This window comes from Mastigoproctus giganteus, chromosome 9 (assembly GCF_048544385.1).
Source record: "Mastigoproctus giganteus isolate SK-2022 chromosome 9, ASM4854438v1, whole genome shotgun sequence".
Lineage (NCBI taxonomy): Eukaryota > Metazoa > Arthropoda > Arachnida > Uropygi > Thelyphonidae > Mastigoproctus > Mastigoproctus giganteus.
In genome coordinates, this window is record NC_143583.1 from 118,877,348 (window position 1) to 118,891,730 (window position 14,383).

The window sequence follows — 14,383 nt, forward strand, 5'->3', positions numbered from 1 at the left end:
ATTTGATTCCTCACAATATTGTTTTTTCCATCACCTGGAGATTTCCATGTATGGATCCTGAGCTGGATATCATCATTCTTCTTTTCCTTGGTGATTCCCTTCTACTTCTCTCCTCAGGGTAATTCAGAAAATTTTTTTTTTTTTTTTGGCTGGTGCAGCATAAGCCTCAGGTTTCCTTTCACCCTATGGCTAGTAATATAGTCTGTGCAGTGACAGTTCGAAAAAGGTATTCGTTATTACCAATTCAAATCTTTGTACAAACTCTACCAGCCTATCTCCACGGTCATTTCTTTTGCCTAGTCCAAACTTGCCCACAATCGCTCTACACTCACCAGCACCAACTTTGGAATTATAATCATCCATAATTAATGTGATGCTAACTCTGTTCTTGGATAGTTGTAGCATCAATTCAGTTTGTTCATAAAATGCCTCAATCTCCTCTTCACATTTCTCAGCTGTTGGTGCATAGATCTGAATTATATTTAAGTTGCAAGGTTTTGTTGCTATTTGAATCATCATCACTCTGTCTGAGTAAGGTAATACATTTTTCACTGCCTTACAAACTTTAGTATTAACCAAAAATCCAAGTCCTCTATGATTTCGGTCATCGGTGCCCATGTAATAAAACATACCATTGTCTGTAACACATTTACCATTGCATGGCCACATGACCTCACCAACACCAAGAATATATATTTTTAGTCTGTTCATTTCTTGAGCTAAATTATCAAATTTTCCTGCCTCATATAAACTCCTCACATTCCAGGTCCCAATTCTAAGTGACAAACACCTGGAGAATCTTAGCACCCTCTTCCCATTCAAGGGATGCTGGGGATAGAGGGCCGAAACTGTGTTTTTGTATGTCATTGCTAGATGTCCTGGGAAAAATAGTGTGATAGTTTCTCATTCCTTTTCACACCACAGTAATACAGTCGGGCGCCTCCATAGCCAGGTGGGCAGGAGCAGCAGTGCATAGCACACGCTTCTTGATTAGACTGGGGTTTGAGCCCGTGACCAAATACGGGCGATGCGGAAAGGTCAGGGAATGACCACCGCATATCCCCAGAGCAATTTGGCCTTAGTTGCTAATGCTCCTAAAAACCAAACAAACAAACAACATAGTAATACAGTCAATAGTCAGAGTGACCATGCTAGTATTCATACAATGCTGCCAAACAGATCCTAACTGATCTTTGATATCGTTGGTTCTCCCTCATCAGGAGAGACTCTTTGTCTGGCTCCTTAACTCAGACCTGTCTGGCTTGGGAGGCCCTGCTGGTAATTAAATTACCACTGGTATAGCTCTTTGTATCAGTGAAGCACATAAGCCCCCTCACCACATCAAGGTGAGTCTCTTGTGAGGGGATTATAACTTCTATATAAGTTATTTAATATATTTATATTTCTTTGCTTTGTTTCCTTTTCACTTCATTACTTTTCTTTTATAGAAACAATAAAAGAAATATTTCTTCTATTGTTCTATTTCAATTATTATTATAAAAGCAGTTATAATATGACGTTTGAACTGTTATTATTGATTTCTAATTCATTATTGACTTTTTATAATAATTCTTCTAATGAAGGTTGTTAGTATATACTACTCCTTTTAAGTAATATGAAAGATAAAAATCTCAGGATTATGCTAGATGTCCTGGGAAAAATAGTGTGATAGTTTCTCATTCCTTTTCACACCACAGTAATACAGTCGGGCACCTCCATAGCCAGGTGGGCAGGAGCAGCAGTGGGTAGCACACGCTTCTTGATTAGACTGGGGTTCGAGCCCGTGACCAAATACGTGACCAAAAAAAAAATATATGCTCAATTCGAGGGTTTAGTGTCAGGCAACATTAACTACAAAATCATTTTATGTTAAATATAAATGTTAAATAGTTAATTACAAAAATGTAATTAACCAAGAAAAATTCATTTAACATTTTCTTGGTTTACTGGAAATGTTCTTATATCCCAAGCTAACTTGTAAACTACTAAAGAAATACATTTATACGACATGATATGTATTGTTATTTGTATAAAGTTAAACTAAAGTTTAACTTTATACAAATTCTCAAAACAAAAGTGCAACTTTGTAGTTAACGTTGTTTGACACTTAGCCCTCGAATTATGAAGGTGTGTTGTACCTGAGTTTTTTTTTTTTAATTAAAACCTCAAACACAAGAGGAATTAGAACCTGTAGTACTTAGTATCATGCATAGGTTGAAGATGAAAGACTATACTTATTGACATTAGACTTGAACTTCTATAGCTTGTAATTTTCAGGAAATATTTGTGATGGAAGACTGTTTCAGAAAAAAGAAGTTGAATGAATCAATGAGGAAGAAGAAAATTTGGTTCTCTGAATTTGAAGTTGGACAGTAAAAGGATGTTGGCTGGTTGTGGCATGTGTTTGGAATGTTTTGGATGAGAGAATGTGCAAGCCAATTTAAAAGAACAGTGCCAGTGAAAGTATCTATAGAACAGGCATGCAGCAGAAAGAGAACTTCTATGAGACAGAGTGGGGAGACTCTGTTAGAGATGAGTCATTAATTAACCTAACTGCTCTCTTTAGAATGGCATCTAGAAGCCTGAGAGAGGTTTTGGGGAACATCGCTCCAGATGTGGGAACAATATTCCATGGTATGGCAGATTTGCAATTTGTACAGAGTGAACAACTGTTTGGAAGAAAAGTAACACCAGGAGCAAAAGAGAAAACAGTTTTTTAGATGCAGAGGAAGCAATATTTATAATGTGCTTATGCCAAGACATTAGAAGTCGGGGTAATCCCCAATAGAGATACCATATTTGTTAGCTTATAAGACATTGCAGCATGGAAGATACACACCCTAATTTTTGAATGGTAAATTTAAGAAAAAAAACGTTTTGAAAAACTAATTGAAAAAAATTTATTGTTGATACAATGGAAATTTAAAATTTAATAAAAATAAAACCCAAAAGCCAATAAAGAAATATATAGGATTATTACTTTTATTATTTTAGTATTATTCAGCTTCAGATTCATTACTGATTTGATCATTATTATCCTCATCATCATCCTCTTCACTAGTATCACTGTCACTGTCATACAATAAATGATCTTCAGTGCCATCCATTGCATTACTTATACCACATTTTTTAAAGCACTTGAACACAATTTCAGCCTTAACATCATGCCATGACTTCAGCACCCATTCACTCATTTGTGCTATTGATGAATGTTTCATCTTTCCCACAGACTTCGTATCATGGTTCCCCTCTATCATCCATTTATTCAATTGCTCCGACATGTTATTCTTGAATTGCTTATTGGTGCTGACATCTAAGTCAACGGAATTTCATTGATATTCCCGATTTGGCTAAGTTCATAGTTGCATTTTGTCGAATGCCAATTTTTTGGTTTTGCCCATGTGCTGTATTGCCACTTTTGACTTCTAAGATGCAGGGTGATTTTTTTAAGATATTTATAAGGAAAAAAGTATCTTATAAGCCAACAAATACAGTATACGATCTTGCTTAGAAATCGGAGTGTCATCGAAGATAAACATAGGAGTAGAAGAATTCTTTTTGTGAGATATAAGACAGGACTGAGTTTTAGAAGGATTGAAATCAACTACCTTTGCCCCCACTGGAGAATTACCTGGAGATCAGCATTTAAGGAATTGGTGGCAGATATTCGAGAAGTTGAAGCTGTTTGTGTGGGGCAAGGTTTCGCAAACTGGAATGTGAAATGCAATGTGCTATCATCAGCAGAATGGTAGGATTTCTGGTCAGTTGAAAAAGGTCATTAATATACAAGAGGAAAGGAGTGGGAGAAAGAACTAATCTTGGGGAATACCAGGATTAGTGGAGAAGTTAGAAGACAGAGAACCATCTACCATCACCTGCAGTGAGTGGCCACAGAGAAAACTGGATACCCAATTACAAAAAACAGTTGGCAAACCATAAGATGAAAGCTTATTTGGAAGACATTTATGCTAAACATGATCAAAACCCTTTGAAACATCAAGAGAAACTGCTTGAGTTTCACCAAACTTTTCCATTCAATTTATCCACAGATGAGTAGCATAAGCCAGAATATCTCCAGTGGATTGACACTGATGGAATTCATACTGGTGATCATTCATCAGATGGAAGATTTCTAGATAGAGTTGACGGTTAATTGATTTCTCCATTACTTTAGAAAAAGAAGAAGTAAGTAAGTACAGGAGGCATTGAATTCATCTGCCACCTAGTGTACTGGGAATAGTAGGAGGTGGTTTACCAAGATCATAACTACACGAGTTGGAAGAAAAGTAGCATGCTAGCAGGTCAGCTTTATCTTTGGCTGAAGTGGCAATAGAACATCTGGTTTTGACAGAGGTGGGAACAGAAATGAACAAAAGTTTCAGCCAACAACTTTGGAAAGAGACCAGTATGCTTGACTACCATTTGGACAAGAACATTTTCAACTCTAAGCCTGTTCAAAATCTAGTTTGGACTGATTAATAACTGCTTTACAGTTATAGCGTGCTTTGATGTAGGCAGAAAATGAATCTGGAGATTTGGATACAAGCCAATTATGGTATGCACCATTCTTCTCTTGTGAACAGCCTTAGCACATTTATTGGAAAACCAAGGTTTAGATAAAGAACAAGATTTTAAGGTGGAGTGTTGAATAAAGGATTTCATCCCTCTAAGAATAATTTTACCAACACAATCTGAGCAAATGTTGACATCAGAAGATTTGAAACAGTAATTCGACCAAGAAAAAGAAGAAAATAAATCTTGCAGGTCATCTCATTTCGCATTCTTGTAATGCCAAACAACACTGGGTTGAGAATGGCCACGAGAGAAAGGCTCCATTGGAGAAGAGACCATCATCAAGTTGTGATCTGAAGTACCTACTGGGTCACTGACTTCTGCCATGTACTTAGAAAAGTTATTTGTTAGAAAAAGTTCAAGCATGTTGGCTGCATGGTTAGGATTGTCAGGTTTTCTTGTAGGTAAATTAACAATCTGTGCAAGGCCATTAGTAATTGCAAAAGCCTCAGCTTCTCAACCAGCTGAGTCCTTATGACTGGAAAACAGAAGCCACCTGGAGTTGTGAACACTGAAATTGCCAAGGAAATTACCTCATAGTTGGACTGGAGAAAGTCAAGTTTCAAAGAGAGGATGTCAAAGAGTTTCAAGTGATTAGTGGAGTTACAGAACAATAGGGGCAACAGACCACTCTCCCAACACCACTAATTACTTGGAGCTCTTTGACTTCCCCTCTTTGCACCTTGACTTTCTCCAGTCCAACTTTCCTAACAGTGAGGTAATTTTCCTTGGTGATTTTAATGTTCACAACTCCAGCTGGCTTCCATTTTTAAGTCACACTGACCCAGCTGGTCGAGATGCTGAGGCTTTTGCAATTACTAATGACCTTCCACAGATTGTTTATTTACCTACAAGAATGCCAGACAATCCTAACCATACAGCCAACACGCTTGATCTTTTTCTCACAAATAACCCTTCTAAGTACAGGGTCGAAGTGAGTGGTCCTTTAGGCACTCAGATCACAACTTGGTGATTGTCTCTTCTCCAATGGAGCCTTTATCTCATGGCTGTTCCCAACCTCGTGTTGTTTGGCATTACAAGAATGCAAAATGGGATGACCTGCAAGATTTATTTTCCTTCGCTGGATTATGCTTACAAAACTTCTGATGTCAACCTTTGCTCAGATCGTGTCAGTGAAATTATTCTTGTAGGAATGGAATCCTTTATTCCACACTCCACTTTAAAATTTCATCCATTATCTAAACCTTGGTTTTCCAATAAATGTGCTAAGGTTGTTCAAGAGAAGAACATTGCATATCATAATTGACTTGTTTCCAATTCTTCGGTTTCATTTTCTGCCTACACCAAAGCTCGCAACAATTATAAAGCAGTTATTAATCAGTCCAAACTAGAGTTTGAACAGGCTAAGAGTAGAAAACTTGCTTCTTGCCCTAATGGTAGCCGAGCATTCTGGTCTCTTGCCAAAGCTATTGGCCGCAACTTTTGCCCATCTCTGCTCCCACCTCTGTCAAAAGCAGTTGGTTCTGTTGTCACTTCAGCCGAGGATAAAGCTGACCTGCTAGCATCCATTTTTCTTCCAACTCATGTATTAATGATCTTGGTAAAACACCATTCCTGGAACACTGCATTCAATGCTTTCTGTGGTCTATCGTGAAAAAGATGTCAGAAGGATTTTGACGAATCTTGATGCTAAGAAAGCTCCAGGTTCTGATAGTATTTCTCCACTTGTTCTCAAAACCTGTGCTCCTGAACTTACTCCTTCTTTTCTGCCTTTTTTCACTTTCTTATTCTGAAGGTGTTTTTCCTTCTGCTTGGAAATTTGCTCATATCCAGCCAGTTCCTAAAAAGGGTGACAAATCCCTCCCATCCAGTTATCGTCCCATTGCAATTACTTCTACTCTTTCTAAATTAATGGAGACATCAATTAACCACCAACTCTTAAACTACCTAGAAACCTTCTGTCTGATCAACAATCACTAGTATGGATTCCATCAGTGTCAATCCACTGGTGATATTCTGGCTTATGTTACCCATTTATGGACAAACTCAATGGAAAAGTTCGGTGAAACACAAGCAGTTGCTCTTGACATCTGAAAGGCTTTTGATCATGTTTGGCATAAAGGTCTTCTAAACAAGCTTCCATCTTATGGTTTGCCAACTGTTTTTTGTAATTGATTATCCAGTTTTCCCTCTGATCACTCACTGAGGGTGATGGTAGATGGCTCTCTGTCTTCTAACTTCTCCACTAATATCTCTCTGAGAAACATCTCTCTTAAACTTCAATGAAGCCTATCCTTTCAACCACACACACACACACACACAATATCATAAAGACAGAATTGGAAGTCGAACAGCACATGGAAATGTGGCTGTTTTAGTTAATAACTGTACACCAGATTGTCAGCTTCCTTTTAATATACTTTCCCACTGCTACTAGACATGATTTGCAGTTGGGGTCATTCTAATAATTTCTTCCATTATCACCAGGAGGTGCCAGTTTTGCTATTATACTTTTTACAGCTTTATTATGTAGCTGCCCTTTCCCTTATGCCCATTAAGAGAAGTGGCAAAACTGCCTTACTGCCAGGTGCAGTGGGGGAGCAGAGAGTCAGGGGGAAACCAGTGAATGTTTCTAAGAAATTGACAGTCCCCATAAGTTTGTGTAATGAAGGTGAAGAAATTTTGGGTTTACTTGTGGTTTTAAAAGGTGAACAATGACATTTTTTGTAAAAATATATATGTAATAAATTACATATATATTTTTGATATATATGTATATACTTTGCTTCAGCATGAATTGTTGAGGAGGCTTCCATCCTGCAGTGGGTTGATAATGGCTGCATTTACTTTACTTTTACTTACTTTACTTCAATAATCACCTGTATAAATATATTGGTATTAATTCATACTCTTTAATTGAATGTTAAGTTTTTCATGTTCTGCATATAAGACAACCTTAAAATTCAGAAGACTTTTTTATGTGCTTCAAAAGGTGACTTGTATGCTAAAATATATGGTTCCTGAAAACACTTTGAATAGCTATCACAGTGTAGTAATTCAATCACATTATTAATTTTTCTTAGGTTTCATGTTTCCAGAAAGTATGACAAGAAGTAATGACGTTGTAGAGCGGATATCATCTTTTAAGGGCACAAAAGGTGATATAGTTGTACACGTTGGCACTAATGATATTAAGAGTAGGAGACCGGCGGAATTATTTAACAAGTACAGTTCACTGTTGAAAAAAAGCCGTGAATTAGGGTTGAATTTGAAAGTGTCTGCAATTCTGCCCAGACACGATAGGAGGGAGTATATGATGAGAGCCCTGTCGATCAATTCGGCCCTGGAAAGATTATGCAAGGCTCAAGGGGTAGAATTTTTTTCAGCCTGGTCTGTACTTGTTAACAGGAGAGACTGTTTCTACAGGGATGGGATACACTTAAATAGAAAGGGTGCAAGAATGTTTGCTGATGCTATCGAGGCAGTGTTAGGTGGGTCGGAAAACTGCTAGATTGGGGGGATACAAGGACTAATAGATTAACAGTAGCCACTGGCAGAGGTGAAGGTGATTCTTGCACTGCTTCTATTGGAATAAGCCGCAGCCTGGAAAATAAGATGCAGGATATTTCAGAGACTGCTGGGAATCATTGGGATACATGTAAACACATGGGTTGTGTTAGGGTAGCTAAGAAAAAGAACAGGTGCATGTATACTTGCGTATACACCAATGCTAAGAGTTTAGTAAATGAATTTGAGGTATTGCTCAAAACATCAAAGGCAGATATTGTGGGGATTTCAGAGATGTGGTGTCACACAGATATAAGGAATGCAGAACTGTAATTTGGGGAGTACAAAGTCTACAGAAAGGATAGGAAGGGAGGAGGGGTTATGCTATTAGTTAAGAAATACATAAAATCCAAGGAAGTGAAGCCAGTCGACATCGCTGGACAGTGCAGTGTCGAGTCAGTTTGGTGTGACATAAGCATTGGGAGATCAAAATTGAGAGTAGGAGTGTGCTATAGGCCTAATGACTCTGATGAGTATAATAAGAAACTGTACAGGGAAATAGAGTGGGCCAGTAAATCAGAGAGTCTTATAATGGGGGATTTTAATTTCCCAGATATTGACTGGAATTTGGGGGCTGGTCACTCACACACTAGTAAGGCTTTTGTGGATTTATTGGATGATTGTTTTCTACATTAGCATGTTCGGGAGGCAACTAGAGGGAATAATACTCTTGATTTGATTATCAGTAGTAATTCTTCATGCATTAAGAATCTGCAGGTAAATGAACCACTAGGTGGCAGTGATCACAGTGTACTGAAGTGGGATTTACTCAAAGAGGTAACTACCATTAGAGGTAAAGGGAAGGGTTATTACTTTCGTAAAGCAACTACGATGGACTGAGACAGTATTTAAATTCTATACAGTGAAACCAACTGATGATGTTACCAACAGCAAATTCAAAATGGGAAGCATTCAAAGAACTTACCTTGGAAGCTACTAGGCTTTACATACCAACTAAGAAATATTGTTCACGGTTTAGGCCTAAGTGGATGTCAGATGAACTAATGAGACATATGGCAGAGAAGAAAAATGCATGGGATACATACAAATTAACACGTGACACAGAAGCCTATGATAGATACAAGTTGATCTGTAACCAAGTTACAAAGGAGGTTAGGCAGGCGAAGGCAGATTACGAGAAATCTTTGGCAAGGGATGCAAAGAAAAACAGCAAAGAGTTCTTTACTTATGTAAACTCTAGAAGGAAGGGGATGAATCAGATTGGTCCACTTGATATCGATGGGTCAACTGTTGATGATCCTGCTCAGGTAGCTAACAAACTAAATGAATATTTTGCGTCGACATTCACACATGAGGAGTTATTCAGCGAGGGGTATGCCAGAGGTGTATTCAACTCTGGCAGTAAGCTAGAGAATTTTGTAATAACTGAGAGTAAAGTGGAGGAGAAATTGTTGAAGATTAACACAAGAAAGGCACCTTGGGTGGATGGGATCTATCCCGTTATATTAAAGGGGGCAGCAAAGGAAGTAAGCAAACCCTTAACCATAATTATGAGAGCTTCCTTGGACTCAGGGGAAGTACCCATGGACTGGAGATGTGCAAATGTGACCCCAATTTACAAAGGAGGATTAAAGGGCGACACAGGTAATTATAAACCTGTTAGTTTAACTTCTGTTCCCGGAAAATTAATGGAGGAATTGGTTAAAGAAGCACTGCAGGATCATCTAGACAAGACTTCATTTATAGCTCAGACACAGCATGGTTTTGTTAAGGGAAATCTTTCCTGACCAATTTGATTGGATACTATGATGCAGTCACAAAAGAACTGGATGCAGGGAATAACTTTGATATTATATACTTGGATCTTAGAAAGGTTTTTGATACTGTTGCACATGGAAGACTGCTGCACAAATTGGAGCAGTGTGGCATTGGAGGCAAATTGCTGCTATGGATAAAGGGGTGGTTGAGGGGGAGAAGATAGAGAGTGGTAATCAATGGACACTGCTCATCGTGGATAAGTGTTATTAGTGGAGTCCCTCAGGGTCCATTAGGTCCCTGATGGACTCCACTAATTGTTATTGTTTTCTGTATTTATAAATGATATTGATGATGGTATATCAAGCTTAATGTCCAAGTTTGCAGATGATGGGAAAGTTGGCAGGGTTGTCAAGGACGCTACTGACACTATGCTACTGCAACAGGATCTGGAAAGGTTGAGCAGATGGGCTGAGAGGTGGCAAATGAAGTTTAACATTGACAAATGTAAAGTACTACATATGGGAAACAGCAACCCCAGAGCAACGTATCAACTCTGTGGTACTACACTGACAGTGGTAGAGAATGAAAGGGACCTGGGGGTGGTTGTGCAGGCAGATATGAAGTTTTCTGAGCAGTGCAGATGGGCTGCAAGAGTAGCTCATGGTGTATTGTCAATGATATATAGGAATTTTTCTAGTAGGGATAAGGAGGTGATTATTCCTTGTATAAGGTAATGGTCAGGCCACACCTAGAGTACTATATACAGGTCTGGAGGCCTCATTTCAAGAAGGATGTAGAGATGCTGGAACGAGTACAGAGAAGGGCAACAAATCACTGTAATTTTTGCAAATTACAGTGTCTGAAGACTAGGCACCAGCGAGGTGATCTGATAGAGGTGTATAAAGCCTTGAATGGTCTGAGCATGCCCAATGCAGATGGGATTCTTCCTCTTGCTCAGAATAATTACCTGAGAGGGCATAAATTCAAATTGAGGAAAGACAGATGTAGGATAGACGTGAGGAAGTTTGCCTTTAGCCAGTGGGTAATTGGTTGGTGGAACAGATTTCCATCCCTTGTAGTGGAGGTTGATAGCCTAAATAAGTTTAAGGCTCAGCTGGACAGGTATTTCGAACGAACAGAGGGGTGAAGTGGAAGTGGTTATTTTTATTTATTCATTTATTATTATTATTATTTATTTATTTTTTTTTTTGGCTGATGCTGCATAAGCTTGCTTTCTTGCATCAAATGCCTCTACTAATGCTAATCTACAGAATGGTCACGGTTATGTAATATGTACTAGTAAAAGCAAGGTGTATAAAATGCCCAAGCCAGAATAATTCCTGGATTTCCTTTGCTTCAGCAATCAGATGTTGACCCGTATGACTTCACTTTGGAACAAGTCAGCAAAATGACTGGCAAATACAAAAATTGTACTTCTCCAATCTTATAGTATGAAGGAAAAATAATTTCAGAACTATCCAACCATTTTTGGCTAGGGACCAAAACAGATAAAATGCTGAAAGTTGCAGGCCACACAGGTTCTACAGGCAGTGGGTTGCAGGTTACTGAATTGTATTCTATACCTTCCTTAGTTATTCAATAATTACATGATATCCATCAGTCCCTATTTCCAGAGTATATACCAATTTACAATTGGCTTCATAACTGACTATCACATAGGATCAGCAGTGGATTTACCCAAAGTAACAATCACATCAGATTTTTATGGAATATAACATCTTCACAGCAGAATTAGCTGCAATAGAGGAAGAAATATTTACTCTAAACAGCTGATCATGTGTTGAATCCACAATATTTATGTTCTTTAATAGAAAAACAATGTTCAGTTTTCTTAAGTACAAGGCAAACTGAAATTTTAAGGAAATTATTTGCCAATATATTGGCAAAATCAGCTTTGCCTGAGAAATATTTTTCAATTTCATATACAGATTACAAAATAGCAAGTATCCTAAAAGAAACACAGCTTCAATAAATTGTACTAAGTTAAACACATTAATTTATTTTTGGTTTCATGTGTCCAGCAAGTATGACAAGAAATAATCTTTTCATCAGACTGGTCATAATTATCTAATACACATTTATCAAAGCCAAATGAAATTATCAAAGCCATATAAATATCAAAGCCATATAAATATTAGAAATATATGTGCATATTTGTGTGTGCGTTAGTAGAATGTGGTGAAAAAATTTACTACAAGTATTGTTCTCAAAATTTAATGAAATGATTTAGCAAAAATTTTCTTTTGAATGATATTATTTATTATGTTTATTCGAAATTTTAGTATTTTTTCAATAGTATAAAAATTGGCTATTTGTTAATTTTTTCAAAATTAGTTTCATTTTCTTGTGGTTTTTTTTTTTTTTTATTATTGTAATGACTTTTTTAAAGTTCATTTGAGCATTTGTATTGTTAGATTTATGTATTTTGCAAGAATTTACTAAGCTTTTTAATATTTCAGAAAACATAAAATCATCAGAAATAGTTGCTTTTCCAGATGTGAATACTGAAAAATATTATTTTATATTCAGTGTGCATGCTGAGTTAGGTCAGGAAACGCAAAAAACTGTGGATTTAATGGATACTATTGAACAGCAAAGTCAACATCTTTATTATGGTGAACCTCCCTCAGATATGCCCTACATTCCACCAAATACTGGACTAATGCAGAAATCTGGATATCTCTTTGTGAAAACGTATGTTGTTTTCTTAGTATTTCATTTCTTGTTTCACTAATTTTTTTTACTAAGATGCATTAAAGACTTATGCCTCATGCTGCAAGAGAATTAGACTAAGTACAAGTTAGTGCAAATGCATCATATTAGTACACAGCTAAACTCTGAATTAGCAATTTTTTTGCAAAGGCAGCATCGTTGAGTTATCTCATATTATGAATACCTTCACAACGAGTTTCCATGATATTGCAAATACTTTCACAATGAGTTGCCATGATATTGCAAATACCTTCACAACGAGTTGCCATGATATTGCAAATACCTTCACAAATTCACAACATGAGATATAACTTAAATGATGCTGCCTATGCAAAAAAATTTGCTAATTCAAAGTTTAGCTCTGTACTAATATGATGCATTTGCACTAACTTGTATGTAGTCTAATTCTCTTGCAGCCTGAGGCATAAGCCCTTAATGCATCTTAGTCTTAATTCGTCTTATACACCATCAGGCATCTCTCATATTGTGGAGTTATATTTCATAACTGTTTTTCCATCATTACATCACTAGGGTACCTACCCACCCACCGAAGAAGGGCCAATAGCCCTGAAACGGTGCCATCTGGGTGGTGGTATCTGCTGAGAATATTTCATGGAGTTATATTTCATAACTGTTTTTCCATCGTTACATCACTAGGGTACTTACCCACACACCCACCGAAGAAGGGCCAATAGCCCTGAAATGGTGCCATCTGGGTGGTGGTATCTGCTGAGAATAAGTAACAATAGCCTTCTCCTTTGGTGAAGTGTTACTTATTTGAAGTAGCAATATCATGGCAACTCATTGTGAAGGTATTGACAATATGAAATATAACTTAAAACGATGCCACCTTTGCAAAAAATTTGTTAATTCAGAGTTGAGCTGTGTACTAATATGATGCATTTGCACTAACTTGTATGTAGACTAATTTTTTTTTTTTTTTTTTTTTTTATAATCTTCAGCCTGCCAGAATGACTAAATTCGTGCAAGCTCATTGTCACACTCTTAAATGTAAACATATACTTTCTGAAAAAAAAAAAAAAAAAAGAAAAACCTTGGCTTCAGTATTGGGTAGTAAGAATATAATATTTATTATATTATGTGGGCAGCTAATTTTTTCATGCTTGCTTTTCTTATGTGAATTTCAGATGTTGCATTTCAGACATTGAAAAACTGCATCTCAATTGAGATTTAGGTTCATAAGGAAAAAAAAAACAGTATTGGCAATCCAAAAAATAAACAGATAATAGTAAATTACAAATTAAAGAAGGAATATTCTAATGTTATCAATTCATTTATTAAATTTTATTACAGTTATTAATTAGTGTCCAAATTATGTTTACATAACATTGTATAGTGTAATTCATTATCAAATATTGAGATAAATACATTATATTATTAAAAAAAAAAAAAAAAAAAAAAACATGGTATTTCATGCTGTGTGCTGTATCCAAAAATATATACATGGGTTGAGGCAGGAAAGTGGGCAATTTTAAAAACTCAGTAATGAAATAAAGAATTTGTATTTGCCAAATTACAAATATGTCATCTTAAAGTATATGCCATTTATTATTTTTAAAATGATATCTTCGATTTGACCTCTATCTCTGCAGCATTCTTCTGCTCGTCCATGTTTCCCATGACATCTGTAGCATCTCCAAAGGAATTCTGGCAATTTCTTCACGAATTCTTTCTTTCTTTCCATTCTTCAGTATTGTTTGTTGTTGTTGTTATTTGGTTTTTAGGAGCATTAGCAACTAAGGCCATATTGCTCCGGGATATGCGGTGGTCATTCCCTGACCTTTCCGCATCCTCGGTATTTGGTGGTGAC

The 14,383-nt window shown here is 36.8% G+C and overlaps 1 protein-coding gene across 1 annotated transcript in view; it reads left to right on the forward strand.

The window, feature by feature from the left end:
* The window catches only part of LOC150080676 (DCC-interacting protein 13-alpha-like), a gene marked incomplete in the record, with an annotated part of 341,505 nt that overhangs the window by 132,431 nt on the left and 194,691 nt on the right, over nt 1-14,383 (forward strand). Inside the window, 1 exon segment of the mRNA XM_090381733.1 lies at nt 12,370-12,534. Within this exon segment, the coding sequence (XP_090237859.1) occupies nt 12,370-12,534 (165 nt within the window).